At 41.5% G+C, this 15992-nt stretch overlaps 1 protein-coding gene across 1 annotated transcript in view; it reads right to left on the bottom strand.

The window, feature by feature from the left end:
* Gda (guanine deaminase) overlaps positions 1-15992 on the bottom strand; it is a 69118-nt gene that overhangs the window by 32374 nt on the left and 20752 nt on the right. The window contains exons 2-3 of the mRNA XM_005004744.4: positions 10485-10573; positions 8446-8617 (exon numbers count right to left, since the gene is read on the bottom strand). Of these exons, the coding sequence (XP_005004801.1) occupies positions 8446-8617; positions 10485-10573 (261 nt within the window). The remainder of the gene's footprint in view (positions 1-8445; positions 8618-10484; positions 10574-15992) is intronic.

A 15992-nucleotide genomic window follows, 5' to 3' on the forward strand; every position in this document is an offset into this window, starting at 1 on the left:
CAAATAGGTCATATAATTGTGAGCTATTATGTTGGTAAGTTAAAAAAAAAAAAAAAGCTTCCAGAAAAAGAAAACCTGTTGTGGGAAGTGAGAGAAATCACAAGGGTGCTGGAGTTTTTTACCAACAATGCTGCAGGCAGGGGAACGAGGCCCTAACGGTTCTGGACAGGTGATTGTTAATGTCGACTTTCACTGCCTGGTAAATTACTAATTAAGCACGAGGGCAGAGTACACCGAAATGATTAGCTATTCCAAGACTTACAACTTCTGCCCCCATGAAGGCTTTCCTAGGAAGCTCTTTAGAGATTTATTTTAATGACAGTGACACCATTCCTGGAACCAAGATATGGGGAGCGTAGCACCATGAGACAGGCAAAGAGCAGGGCCACACTACAGTAGTAGCAGAAAGATCCAAACCAGACTGAAATAAGATACCTGTAGGAGGTACGAAGCTCTTTAAAGAGAAAATGGAGGGGTTGAGGATTTAGCTACGAGGTTCAAGCACTTGCCTGGAAAGGATGAAATCATTGAGCTTGATCCCTGGTACCAAAAAGCAACAATGAAAAGAAAATGGAACCCATACTGCCTGACCTTCTAGAACATTAGGGAAAGGACTGATTGCCCAGACTACTGCAGATGTTTTAAAAGTGTGGAAGAATATTCTCCAGCCTGGGCTCTTGCTTACGTTTTGTTTTGTTTTGGTGTTTGTTTTGATACGAGGTCTCACTACACAGTTTGAGCTGGGCTTGAATTCATGTTGTAGCCCAGGCTGGTATCAAACTCCCAACAATCCTCCTGCCTCAGCCTCCTGAGTGCATCTTGCTTACTTTATGCTGAGCCACTTTATTTTCTTTACATCAGTTTCCTCCTTTGTGAACTAACAGGGTTCTTCTGAGTAGCACGAGGATCGGGAGGAGGGAGGCAGTTTGGAATTAAGACACCTGGGAAGGGCATGCTCCCCCTTGGCTGTCTCTGCTTGGTAGAGAGCCCAGTAATGTCAGCTAGCCCTGAAGGTCAAAAAAACATCGGAAACCTGGATTTTCATGACAATCTTCCCAAATTTTAAGATATTTTCCCCATGAAATAAAATGTATCCACCTGCCAGTACAGAATATTTAGAATCTATGTGCTCTAGACATGAATCAGCTCTTTGTCAGAAAAATGAATCCAGACGAAAAGTTAGTATCATGGCAGAATTTGATCTCCAGCAACTAGAAAAAGATCTGCATTCCAGTATGGGCTCAGCCAGTAATTGCAGAATGAATGCCTAAGAAAGCAGAACAACTAAAATGAGAGAGACATAAAATGCACTAAAATTACCCTCAGGTGAACAGGGCAAAACAGTGAATGGCCTACCATGACAATAAGACTGAAATAATGATTTTAAAAACTGGGCCACTGGGGCTGGGGACTTAGCTCAGTGGCATAAGTGCCTGCCCGGCAAGCATGAGGTCACGAGTTCTAATCCCCAGTACAAAAAAAAAAAAAAAAAATTCGGCCATGACATTGTCTAAGGGTGTAGCAAGAAAAAACTCAGGGACATGAGAGTAGATTTGGAAGCATCAATGTGTTTGTCAGAGTTTTTACCAACAAAAGAGCTAGTTAGAAGGGAAATACAGTGTATGAGAGACACACACAAAGGGACAGAAGAGAGGTACATAAAGAGAAAGAAAGAAACAGAGACAGGCAAAGAGAAGTACATTCCCTGGAAAAGAAGACAAGAGTCCTCCTATTGAAAGTATTAGAGCCAGGGATCTAGCTCAGCGGCACAAGCACCTGCCTGGCAAGCACAAAGTGCTGAGTTCAATTCCTGATACAATAAAATAAAATAAGAAAGAAGAACTCATTGAAGAGAATGAATAGATTAAAAATGATACAATCAAAACCATGCCAAGAGGCCTCACATTTATTAAGATGACATTATTTTAAAAAAAGATAAATGCTAGGCAGCTTATGAAGGAAAACAATTTCTTCTACACTGATAGGGCAGCCCCCCTAGAAAACAGTACAGAAGTTCCCTAAAAATAAACACAGAGCTATGATATGACTTAGCCAAATCCAAGGCCAAGAATTTACCCAAAGCAATGCCATTAAGATCTTCAAGAGACGTCTACGTGCTCCTGCTCACTGAAATGCTATTTTCAGCAGCCAAGTGACAGAGTCAACCCGAGGGACAATCAAGACATAAATGACAAAAAGTCGTGGTATATGTACACAATGGAATGGTAGTCAATAAAGAATGATCACATTGAGGTATTTATAAATAAATGGACGCAACTTGAGACCATACTCGTAAGCGAAATAAATCAAACTTACACGTATAAATACTATATAGTCTCCCTAGTGTAAGAAATGGTAAGAGTACATAAAGTTTATAGTAATCATGATTCGCCATTACATTGCTTTGAAGCCTTATAATATTTTCATTCATTAGTTGGAATGGTTTTACCCTTGTTTGTTTGATTTTATTGTCTGTGATAGTATGAACAGCTATTTTGAAGAAAACAAGACATTATAATAGCCAGTGCTGACTTAATATCATTTTGCTTTGAAGTCCTACCATGCTTTTGTTCTTCTGTCTCCATTGCTTCTATCATGTTGTACCTTACTGGATTTAATATGTGTGGTAGCATAAACAAATTTTTTTATGGAAAATGAAATAATATAGTAGCCATTGTTCATTTTTGGTTCTTGGTTCTGAATGTCTTGTAGTACTTTCATTCTCTTGAATGGTTTTATACTATTTTGTTATGTTTGATACTATTGTGTGTGAAGGTATGCTCAACTATTTCAAAGAAAGAGACATTATAGTAGCTACTGTTAATACCAAGTTGTCTTATGGTGAAGTGCTGTGTTGCTTATATTGTTCTGTTCTGATCTGCTTTGTTCTGTCCTCTTTTGTCTTAATCTCTTTAAAATAAAAAAGTTTTAAAAAACAAACAAACAAAAAAAAGAAATCTTGCCCTGCTGTAGGACAGACACTAACTACAAATATTAATGTAATGTCACTTTCATGAGGAAGTTCAAATAGATTCACTGCTCAATGGAGTCAAGTGTCAGTCACCATGGCTGAGGGCAGGGGGTGGGGGGGGGTCAGTTACAGGATAAAAAAGCACTGGCCACCCTAGATGACTACATTTTCAAAAACTCCAATGCACAGCATATCGCCCAGGCTTAGCATTACTGTGCTACTGTATACTTCAAACTTCACTAAAAAGATCACCTTTCTGTTAAACATTGTTACCAAAAAAGAAAAATAAGAAACAGTAAAAGGGGGTGGGAGGAAACTTCTGGGCCTAATGAAATCTGTATTTATGACCTTGACCGTAGCGCCAGCTCAGTGTGGGTGCACTTATCAAATCCTACATGCTAATTATGAACAGTTTTTGGTATGTCAATCACACTTCAATAAAGTGGTTAAATAAAAAGAACAAAAAGGAAATTCTGCAGGCCAATAAATTAGCCAAAAAAGAATAAGAATTCAACTGGCATCACCACATTGGGGTGTGGCAGGTAAATAATTTAAAATACAAGTTTTTTAACGAGCTAAAGCATCATTTCTAAAATTTCAAAAATTAAAGTAAAGCCATTTTTGACACTGAAGATTTGAAATGCTTACCATCCACCTTATGGGAAAGGGTTGGCAGACACTATGTCCCCAAATGAGAAATGAATCCAAGGATCCAAGTAGTAAAAGAAAAAGCTGGTTGTTAAATTCAGTGTAGACATTAAATTCAGTAGTAACAGTGAACCAGAACTAAGCTAAGATGAACTTTTAAGTTAAATTTGAAAATTGAAACATTTTAAGTATGGCTAATAAAAAATAAAATGGAACTAAATTTGATATGACACAATGGTGGATAGGGATAAGCAGGAAAGAGGAGCAAAGGGTCTTGTCTTATTTTATGGAAGAATATAAAGGAAATTGATAGAAAATAATTCATTTAACAAATTAATCTCAGGTATAGAAAAATGTCTTCATCAATAGAAAAAATATGCACTGCTAGAATTTTCAGAATAATCATAAAAAGTAAGCTTTTATTAGGTCACAAAATAAGTCCATTATTTCAAAGAAAAATAATCACATAAGATATCTGCAGTCACCAGAATAAAATAAAATTGAAACAGAAATATAATCTAATATTTTTTAATTCTCAAAATTTTAGGAATCTTTCTAAAATCCTGCTTTGAAGTTGAAGTGGAAATTACAAAGTTGACTGTTTAGCAGTGGAGGCAACAGGATGTGTCCAGATACTGGACTGTAAGTCCCTCTCCTGAGGGCAGGCCTGAGCCTAGCAGCATAGGCTGAAGGGGAGAGAAACTAACAGGGTGGGAAACTACTGATTAAGTAGACTGCAGTGAACTAAAAGCACTGGAAAGGCCATTAACCTGCCCAAACTACAGTCAGAGGTCTGAATAAGGGGAGGCCCAGGGGGAGGGAGGAAGGGGAGGAAAAAAGAGAGCAAAGAGGATGGAAGGAGAGAGGGAAAGAACCCAAAGCTACTCCCGTTTGCTCCTACCCAGTTCAGCTTATTTAATAAAGCAGCTGCACAGCTGTTACTTACATAACTTTAAAAAATGAGAAAACCCATTTCATCCAGTTTTATGGTTCGGCTTCCCAGGCCGCGGTGCCACTTCAGTTGCTCATGAGTTTTACAGAGAGCTATTAATGACTATTTGCAGTTCCCCCATTCAGAAGGAAATCTGTCACTGCGTTTCCTAACCTTTCCTTAGCCACCAATTCTTGACAGAAAGGGTTTTGAGACCAAGTTTTAGGAGCTCAAAGAAATTCCAAGCTGAAGATGACCCGACCTTCAAAGCTAATTTCCAGGGCCGGGGAGGCGGTCTGGCTTCCTCTGCTTTCTTTTTGTGTTTTAACAGCTGGCTGGATCTATGGAGTTAGCTGGGTTCCTCCTTCTCAACCCAATCACTGGAAAACCCATAAAATATTTTCATGCTATTACTGTAACAGAATGGTCTATCTTGGCACATTCAGTGAGCTCAGTTTTTTATCCCCTAATTACAATTTGGGCAGATTACAGAACTTTCTGTTCTTTGTAGTTCATCTCAGGCCTATGTCAAACTTCAGTCTCTTGTTCAGTTTGCAGTAAGTCAAAGGAGACAGTCTAGGTTTGGCTTATTGGGTTTTATTTTCTCTTAATAATCACAGGGTATTTGGGCTAATCCATATTTTAAATAATCTGCAGAACAGTTTATCACTGCAATGATCTCTGGAGCAAATGTGTTGAAGTACATCTATGAATGTTTTCCAGGGGAGAAAATAAAAAGCAAAAAGAAAAAATTCTTAGTTTTATGCCTGGGTACCTCCTTTGTACTTCTTTGTCTTGCCCTAGGAAGCCTGCAGCCTAGAAACAGGTTCTACTGAGTAAGTCTCAACTTCCTCAAACAGATCTCAACCACACTGTAGGTTCGTCCAAGCATATGGGTCTTCTCATAATCTGACACAGGATGTATGAATGCAAATGCTTGTCAGGAATCAAACCTACTTTGTACTCATGGACATCAAATACTTAATCTCTGGTATTAGCGGGGTACTACATGAAGGACATATGGTCCCTGATAGTCTATCTTTCTAAACATAAAAGTCTAATCTAGTTGACCTTTTATACTACAGCACCTTTACACTATGTATTTTTTGAAAATACAGCACTTATCCACATCAAGGAATACTGGGATTAATTTTCTTAAATTTTAGGAAGAGGAATAGATATGCTTCATTTGGCAAATATGGCCTTAAAACATTCTATAACTCTATCAAGAACATATAAAGGACTCAAAAAATCAGACCTCCTAAATTTAAAGACCCAATCCAACAAGTGAGATGTATACACACTTCTGAGATGGAGAAATACAAACAGCAAATAAATCTATGAAAAAATGTTCAACATCACTGGTCATTTGAGAGATATAAATTAAAACAACACTGAGATTCCATCTCTCCCTGGAAAGAATGGCTATCATCAAGAAATCAACTAATAACAAACGCTGGTGGGGCACTGTAAAAAAAAAGGAGCCTTTCTCCACTGTTGGTGGGAACATAGACTGATGCAATCACTGCAGAAATCAGGGTGGCGATCCCTCAAAAACATAAGATTGGAGGTATACTTGACCTAGTTATTCCTCTTCTGGGTATGCTCCCAGAAGAATTAAAAACATTGTACACAGTGATATATGTATGCACCGGTGTTTATAGAAGCATATTTTGTAACAGAACTTGGAAAGAACTGAAATGAACATCAACTGGGGAACAGATAAAAAGGATGTGGTCTTTTTATACAATGGAGTACTACTCGGTTATAAAGCAGGCTAGACTGGAGACTTTATAAGCAAATGGATACAACTCAAGACCATCCTTACAAGTGAAATAAACCAGACACACACAATACGATGTATAAACATCCTATTGTCTCCCTAGTGTGAAAAGCTGAAAGAGTAAATAAGATCCAAAATGTATAACAGATAATTGTAAAAGGGAAAGAAGCTTCTGGAAAGAGAAACAAGAGAATACAGAAAAGGGAAAAGATATATATATGATAGTAAGATAGTTATACTACTAATTTCTGTTAGTTCATTGAAAAGAAAGGTTTGTGCTGACATTGTTTGGACATTAAATGCTGATATCTTGTGCTCTGTGTAACTAATTTAAAGATAACAGAGCAATGTATTAGCCATTGTTACTCTGTTACTATCTTATTTTAAAAATTTGTTTTTCTCTTTAAAATAAAGATAAATAAATAAATAAACAATTCAGGACTACTTTTAAAGAAATCCCATAACCGATTCTCCCTGTTGGCCAGTTAATAGACACTGACAGCCAACCCCATGACAAGCTCTAACAGGTGCATGCACCCCACCCTGATGACATGGGTCCACTTCTTGATTTTGTTTTTATCTTTCTCACTTCCCTTTTGTTCTTAGCTGTGATGTGATGACTCATTTTCTCTTGTTGTATACGATGTAATTTTAATCATCTCAAACCATTTTTAGAACAATGTGAAGTATAAATAAATTTTGAGAATAAAAATTGGATGTGGTTAACACAGTTCATTAACGCAGTGAGCCAGTAACCTCACACAGAGCTCTCCACCCTTCTCCGTGTTTCTGGTGTGTCGTGTGCAGGCACGTTAAGGATATACGTGAGTCCCACCATTACACAAGCCAAGTGTATAACTATTAGCCCTTCCTGCTGCTCTGAACGATGCAAGCCCAGGGAAAGTGTCAGGACGGCTTATCTGTCTGTGCCGAGGGACTGTCACCCTGTCAGCACCTTAGAAGAAAAGCTAGCAGTGGATCCGAAAGGATGTACAGCCCAAGGGTACTGAATAGCAGGAAGCCACAGCCAGGTGAGAAGGAACTGCAGCTCTAACTTCTTCACAGCAGAAGCTGGCCCCAGTTACTGCGTGTTCACTGGTTCTGGGCCCGAAGTTGCAGTAGAAAGAAAGAACCTGATTTTTTTCAAAGAGCAAAGCAAACCTCTTCAGCCTCTGTGGTTGGAACACACTAAAACCCCTTTCACCCACTGAACGGACTCCAGGGCTCCCTCTAGCGGCTCTCAGGCCCACGACCGCTCATGGGACTCGCTTGCTTATGCCTCCTGGCAAACCTGCCAAAGTAACATGATAATCTTCTACCAGTAATTTGAAATTCTAATTTCTTATTTCCTTGGGTATTTTAAAGAAAACATACAGGGCTCTTACAATGTGCTTGAGGAAGACAACTCCAGTGTCTCCCCTTGAATGCAGAACAATTGCTGCAACTTTGATTATATGGAGACTTACTTCCTTATACTGCTATGTACAGAGCTGGCTATGGTATGGCCTTCTCTCTTCAATTGGCTCTAAGCATTGCAAATAAGGCTAGCTCAGGTGCTGGTATGTAATCTCTAAAGCCATCAGACAGTCTCTTGTTTCATCACATAGTGCTCTCTGTGAAAGATGAGCACAGCAGAATGTTAGAGCCATCAGCTCCGGGAATGTCAACTGTGTAGGAGCCTCAAGGTAAAGAGGTTATGACTCCCCAGGGCACAAGGGTTTACATATCAGAAACCAAAGCAACAGTCTCCTAAAACAATTCAGTTGCTACCTTAATTGTATTACATGAATTGATCCTTCTGCATATCATTCTCCCTGCATTTTGCAGAGATGCTCTCCTCACAGCCAGCTCAAGTTACACATGTAATTCCTGCCATCCTCACTGTCACTCATCCCTGAGACATCCCACTTCTTCACAAGATAATAAACTCTGGGAGAGGCCTAGGATCATGGCACACAAGGATGCACACATATGCAGTTGACTGCACAACAAATAGAAATCGTCATGGTCCATCTAAGCCCTAACAGGTGATGCTGCATAACTTAAATCTGGCTCTAGAAATGGATATTTGTATAAATGACCAAGCGTGACACTCACACACAGGATACTTACAACAACTCTGGTGTAGACTTCCTCGGCAAGCTCAATGTTCTGGAATTTAAGTTCCGTGGGAAACGTGTATCTCTTCAGCCACTCGAGAAGTGGCAGGTCTACGTTACTCCCAGCAAAGACGTACTGAGGGGCATGGATGTGTGTGTCTACCAGCCCAGGGATGAAGAACTCACTGGAAATTAACAACAGAGGAAAAGCATTCAATGACAGTGTTAGTTGCTCTCTGTCATCTTTCCAATCACACGTTCTCTTGACAGTCATTGCATTGGTCACCCATCCCTCGCCTGTTTACAGCAGTCTAACAGTGTTAAGTCTTCCTGTTATCAAGAGATCTGGAAATAAGGCTGACTGTCTGCTGGGGAAGACAGAGCTCTGTGTCAAAATGGCAGGTGCAGAGACAACCAGCGATGACAGAGAGGAAGAAGTCCCACAGTCAGCAGAAACAAAGTAGCTGTATCACAAGAACAGAGCGAAGTCAGGACCTCATCCTATGCCCTGGGTCTCACAGCTGGGTGGCTGTAAGACAGGGCACAGAGATGGGAGAGTTCTGAGGACTTCCAGGGCCAGGCCGAGGAAGGTACCCATAAGGCAACAGTGAAGACGGGAACACAGCGTCTACAGCTTTGGTCCCATGGTCACCTTGGTCTTGGCTGTCTGCAAGCTATCTAGTCCTTCCCATCGGGCTCAAGGTACTAGTTGTGAAACAGAAACACAAGAAAGAAAACTGGGGCTGATCGGCGACAGGTGACCTGAGGAGCTGGGACCACACACGGGCCACTGCATAGCATAGTTAAGTGACGAGGGATGGAGTTTCTGTGCTGTGCTTACCATTCCCCAGATGTTTCTAATCTCATCCATCCATCAGCATTTGCATTCCTGTGTGTACTTACAGCTCTCCTGCAGAGCTGATCCAGTTCTCCAGTGTCTACTAAGCATCTACACATACCCAAACCCGGGAAGGTAAAGGAACAGCAATGCCAGGAGTTACTGTGTTAATCCTCAGGTTTATTCCCCCCATCTTTCCAAGCTACTGAGGGACAGCACCGAGAAGGAAGGCACAGGAGTACAAATATAAGCACAAAGAAATGGTACGCACAGGCATCCTGGCTCCCTGGACCCTTACTAGAGACCAGCTCCAGGGTCAAGCTGAGCTCAAAGAAGGGGGAAGAAGCTTGCTTCACATCTAACAGACGCAAAGCTATAGGGTGAGGTCTTTTAAACTAGGTGTTTAAATTCCCAGTGCAATACGGCTCCTGCTACATTATTTAAAAAACGATTTTCAGGTAATGTAAGTGTCTTCATAAGAAAACGTTCTGACTTTGGAAAGAGTTAAGATAACATATTTAAGTTATCTGAGCAGAAAACAAGCATCCCTCTTCCCTTCTTCAGTGCTGGGGACTGAATCAAGGGCCTCCTGCATGTTAGGAAAGGGCCTGTCACTGAGCTCTGCACTCCTAGGCCCCTTTATTTTGTTTTGAGACAGAGACTGGCTACAAAGACCAGATTAGCCATGAACTTGTGATCCTCCTGCCTCAGCCTTCCCTGTAGCTGTGATTACAAATGTGTGTAACCAAACCTGGCCAAGCAGTCCCACATCTAGAAAACAAATCAAGCAGCCTATAAAAACATGGACCCGACCACAGGAAACACAGTTTACACAAATGTTAAAAGTCACTAAAATTGCAGCTCAAAAGTACTTCTCAATATAGGTCTTCCCTACTCATGCTGTAAGGGTAATTATTTTCAAACTCCACACGCCAACAGTTTATCAGTTGTCTCTCTCCCCACCTCCACTTCCTTTTTGGAAGAAACTCTGTGAGGCCTGGCTAAGCACACACAGTAGGCACACCAGACATTTGCTGAAGAAATGCAGGAATATGGCAGCTTCTCGCTGTCACAGTTCTGTCCTTTAAATTGCTATGCTGTCCCCAGTTATACAGTTAATTAATTTGGAAAGTCCCTCTGTCCCTCAGGGCAGCATCCCTGTCATCTGATCCTAGTTGATGGCACCCAGGGAAGGGAAGAGGTTGATGACTTACTGGTGGCTCAGTTCTCTCACTTCACAGGGTTTGAAGCCCCATTCTTTGGCGAGTTTATCTTGCTGAGACGCGTCCTCTAAAAATGCGATCTTTGAAAGAAAGAAAAAAAAGGAATTGCACATTAACAAATCATTTTATTTGCTATCATTAAATATATGCAACTTTTTAAGAGCGCCTGTACTGTCGCTGGGTTAATTTTACAAGATATTTGCTAGCAACTGGAACTGAGTTTAGAGGTCAAAGTGACAAAGGCTTGCCTTTGGTCACCACAGATGTAAACTGTAATTTCTCCTTTGCTCTCATAATGTGACACATCAAAAACTCAAGGTATGGGAAATAGCTAAATGCAAATAATGCAAGGGAAGAACTAGAAAACGTACCTTACCTTGAAATGAAAAACGACTTTGTTAGGCATTTAGGGGAACCCCCAACCCACAGGGCAGAAGTAATGACATAGGGCAATTAATTAGCACTGAATGGAACTGCCTGGCATAAGTGCCTAGCACCTGGGCGTTCCTGCAGACTACTTTGCTGCGTGAATGCCAGGCATCTTCTCTAACGAGCCTTCTGGGTTCGTCTAGTGTCATGGGCAACAGACACTTAAGTGAAGTAAAGAGAGGGCTCACTCAAGTGAGGGCAATAGCTGGGCAAGCATGGGGTCTCGAACTCCCTCTTGGTCTAATCTGATAGTCCCATCTGCCACCAGGGCATAACACCAGGCATACTTCACAGGGCTGAACATCTATCAGCTCACAGCAGATGTTCAGTAGTCAGGCAAGGGTCTAGCTCTCCAAAAACTGATGGAATAAAGTCCCAGTCCCTGTATCTGTCTCACTCACCCTAGTCAACATCCAAACTCAAGTGTGCTGGGCTCCACATACACCCCAGGGATCTTGGTTTTTACCAGTATCTTCGTAAAACTCTGCTAAGCTCCAGCCTGAGCAAGACTGCCACCCGTCACTTAGGAAACCTCCCCTGCGACCTCTTTACTGCCCCTCCATAAACAGCAACCCCTTCCTGTGTCTTCAGTGTTTATTCTCAATGCATCTCAAGAAGGGGCCTGTCCCGCTGGCTTCTCAAAGGGCAGGCGTTCATTCTCAGGGTAAGGGACTGAGTTTGGGACCTCTGGGTTCCCCACAGCCAGGGCCAAGCCATTCTCCTACAGCTTCCTACAGGCAAACAAACCTGCCCGTCCTTCTGTCTCCGGGGTGTCTTTCCTCCTCCTTGAGGTCCTTCTTTACCAACCCTTCCCTTGTTCCTCCTTCTCACCGATGCCTACCTCATGCTTTCTCTCCAGTCCAACCTCCACCACTCCTTAGGGTTTCAATCCTTTTAAGACCATGCTCAGCCATTCCTGTAAATTCATTCTCAGTCACCTGTTCCATTTCACATCAGCCACAGAACCGTGACCACCCCTTTCGTGTGTCTATGACTAATAACTATTCCACCTCCGAAGCCATTGAATCACAATACGACCACACCTTCGGTTTGCCATTATCACCAGTGTTCTGTCCAAATGAGCCTCCTTCACTGTCCCTCTGCTTCTTCCCAGCCCCTACCCATCTTCTTTTACCACTTTCCTTGCCCAGAATGGATCTCAGCACACATGGTTTCAGATCCCATTGTCTTAATGAACACCCGAGTCGGTTAATTCCACCTGATGCAATTCAGCTCTCCCTCCCTCCGAACAGCCAAGTGCTGCATGGACCAAGGTAAATGATGCAACAGATAGAATATCCACCATCACCAGGCTCTGAGGGGCTCCGAGCCACACTGCACCGGGCACCCCGACATTTCTCTAGCATGGTGGGGTTTATTGTCAAACTGACAGATGACCTAACTGCCTACAAACAGATCAATATTGTTGATGACAGATTACACAACTTTTGTCAAATAACTTTGGAGCTGAGAGGTTGATCAACATTGCTACAGTAAAACTCTGTGTTCCAGTTTACCTGATTTTTGTAAACACTTTCACAGCAGTCGCATCCACAGAAATGGAATATGGAAGCAGAATCATGAAAGCAAAAAGCTACAAGACGCATTAGAAACAAGAGTGTCCAGAACTGATGCTGATGTCCTGGCTCAGGGAGAACCCTAACCCATGAACCAAGAGGATGCTTTTGCTCTTCTTATTCCTATACTCCCCTGTCAAGTACTTCCTGTGTGCCCTGCACAACACACTGATAGACGACTATCAACTATGCTGCCTATGGCAGCAAGTGCTGTGATGAGGGGAGGCAAACATAAGAACTGAAAGGCGGAATGGGATGGTTCTCCTAAGAGATGCTGTTTGAGCATGGCTTGGCATGCAGCTGGGGAGAGAGCCCGGCGGCTATTCTAGAAGGGGCATTTCAGGGAGAGGGAACAACGAGTACAAGGGCACCAAGTCACAGATGAGGCTGGCATGTTTTGAGTCCCAAAAGATGTCATGGGGCACCAGATAAGGACTACATGAAACAGTGGCACGAGCCTGATCAAGAGGTAGCCAGCTTGTAGTGTGTATAATGTCTCATAATATAGAAATCAAAGCTTTACTTAAAGAAAATTTGTAACATTTTTGAAAAGCCAATGTAGCTGAGTTATAAAATAGGATTAGCATTTTCTTCATGAGGCAATGGCTCTTTCATCCCGAGGTTGCCTGGACCCTAGTAGCCATCCACTCCATGTCTGGCATGGCCCAGGGCCTTCTCCATGGGCCACAGTCTCTGTCTAGGTGCACAAGCACACACACAAGTCATTACAACCCATAAAGACATAGATGGTTTCAGTGGGCAGGGACCTTCTCATCCAAACACCCTGTTTTCCAAACGAGAAAACTGAGCATCTTCTGTTAAGAAAATAGCTCCAAGTACCTTCTTACTTGGCACTGGGATTCTCCAATTTCCAGCAGTAACAAGAATGTCAGGAATACTAAAGCCAAAGCAGAAAGCAATGACTGCTCATTAACGAAACAAACCCCTGCTTAGATAGAGGCTTCCAACACCAGATGGCAAATGCGGGCAGGAGGCTTGCTGCCGTGGAAGGGAATAACCTACTCACAGGCCCATCGTGAGACAAGTTAGCCATGCAACAAAATAAGGCCATAAATATCTCTACCCATTCCACAAAGTGCGTCCTCAAGTCACTGCGACAGGAGATAAAACAGAACGGAAGCATGAATTTCTGGAGATTTCTGAAGCTGTTGCAGAGATAAAAACTGATGTATTAGCTCAATTCATGTCAAAACGTTAATGGAAAAGAAAGATGAAGGGAGATTGCCTTTTTTAATAAAAAGCCTGTCAGCCTAGGCAGGAAGAATGAAGTGAGTAACATCACCAAGGCATCCAAGAGTAGCCTAAGAAACCTAGATATCTGAATCCAGTATTTTCCTTTTATAAAAGAATAAGAAAACAGATCAAGTTATGTGAATCGCCAAGGTAGAATGGACAGGGCAAGCCAGGAGTATCTGCTGGACTAGATCCATTTCCCAGAGGCTCCTCCACATCTCTAGGGCTGCTTGCCTCTTCTATCAAGACTCAGCAAGTTTCCTGAAAGTAATTTGTGTTTTCTGTATTCTTTCACTTGTTTTAAAACATTCTTCTTGGGTTGTCAGTATAGACCAGTGGTAGAGTGCCTGCTAACGTGTAAGGCCCTGGATTCCATCCCCGGCACTGCAATAAGATAATAAAGATAGAACTTTTCAGTCATTTGACAACTACACTTCACTCCTTAGCCATGTGGAATGAGGCTGTGGGGTGGGCCAGGCCACAGCTGTGAATTGCTGACATAGACCATTGTAAAGATAAGGGTAAACTAAGCTGAAGAATTGAAAAATCACCCTTACAGCTTACATTAGTATTTCCTGGAAGTTTTATCTTTATTTACGATTGGTTCTCAATTGTTAATAATATTTAACAATTTTTAACTTTTGCTAACAAAGCCCCATTTACAGTACAAAATAACTACTTCTCAACAGATAAAAACTAACTTTAAAACTTAAGAATTTAACTCAGCCGTGTAAGCGCCTGCCTGGCAAGCGCAAGGTCGGGAGTTTGATCCCCGGTACAAAAAAAAAAAAAAAAAAAAAAACCTAAAAAACTAACTTTAAAAAGAAACTAAGTTACCCTTCAGTAGGTGCATAAATTATAATATTAATACACGGAAGACATGAATGATTTGAAAAGTGAGCACTGGCAACCATGAATATAACAAAGCATTAGCACAAATATCATCAATGAATCTCAAGACCAGTAGTGGAGGACATTTTGGTGAGGAAGAGAGTATTTACATAATTATCAAAGTGTCTCCCCATAAAATTTATTTTACAGAGAACATAGTATGCCTAGCATCCTCTGAAAACAGGAATATTTAATGTCTTACATGTGAAGAGGCTGTCAGGCAGTGATCTCCCCACAGTTATGGGACTCTTCAGGCCCTTTCAGGGTACTTGCCAGGGCCAGCAAAGTTAGGACCATGTGTGGTTTTACTGTGTAGACCTGGGTACGTGAGGGAAAAGAAACTGCTTGTGCTGTGGGCATTTGGTCTTATCCCTATAGGACTTTTGTATTCCCTGGCATATGTCACTTCCTCATAGGAAGAAAATGAATATTTGCTTCTGATTTTCTTTTTTCTTAGTTGCTCTCAACTAGACTTTTGTTTTAGATATAATGCTTCCTGTGCAATAGGGACTGCAGGCTTAACTGCTAGACCTACTAAAACAATTTTAGCTTTTTGTAAAACAAAAAACCAATTGTCCATGAAAGTGGGCACCATGTAAGGTCGTATCTGTAGGAATGCAAGCAGACCTAGCCTCATGTGATACTTCTGTACACAAATGTCTAACACCATGTATAGTTAAGTAATATCCATCTCCCAACAACTTGACTAGATCATCAGTTATCGTGGGGCATTAACTCTAAGTACATAAACACACACACGGCTTCTACATCTGCAATCCATACACTACTATGTCCATAACAGATGTGTATCATGACCTGTGGTGTGATTTCCCTTCTCCCAAAGCTTGTGGTGACTGGTCACTGCAACTGCAACTCAGTTCACACACATACAGCAAAGCATGGATTTGTGTTACTTCCTTGTCTCCCAGTGAAAAACCCATATGGCATTTTATGGAAAGAAATATACAGAGACGTAAAGGCAGCACAGAAATGGAAGATTGGGGTCTAGGGATTTAGCTCAGCAAACATAAGCGCTTGTCTGGCAAGCCCAAGGTTGTGAGTTCAATCCCCGGTACCAAAAAAAAAAAAAAAAAAAAAAAAGAAGATATGGAAGAATGACAGCCAAAGGAAAACTGGAATTTGACCTAATAAGAGTTATAGAAGAAACCTCTGACTGTGGTAATGTTGGTACTGCACCATCCCATCTGGAGCCAGAAGAATGGAGCAGAGGTGAATTTACAGACGCAAATACAACAGTGATTGAAGATGTCCCAGAAATGACACCACACGAAAAGAATTCTCAGAGAAATGTCTCAGGGATATTTCATAATACTGAAGACCAAAGGAT

The sequence above is a fragment of the Cavia porcellus genome, unplaced genomic scaffold, assembly GCF_034190915.1.
Source record: "Cavia porcellus strain 051 isolate PalLab524CR breed Dunkin Hartley unplaced genomic scaffold, mCavPor4.1 scaffold_1, whole genome shotgun sequence".
NCBI classification, from domain to species: Eukaryota; Metazoa; Chordata; class Mammalia; order Rodentia; family Caviidae; genus Cavia; species Cavia porcellus.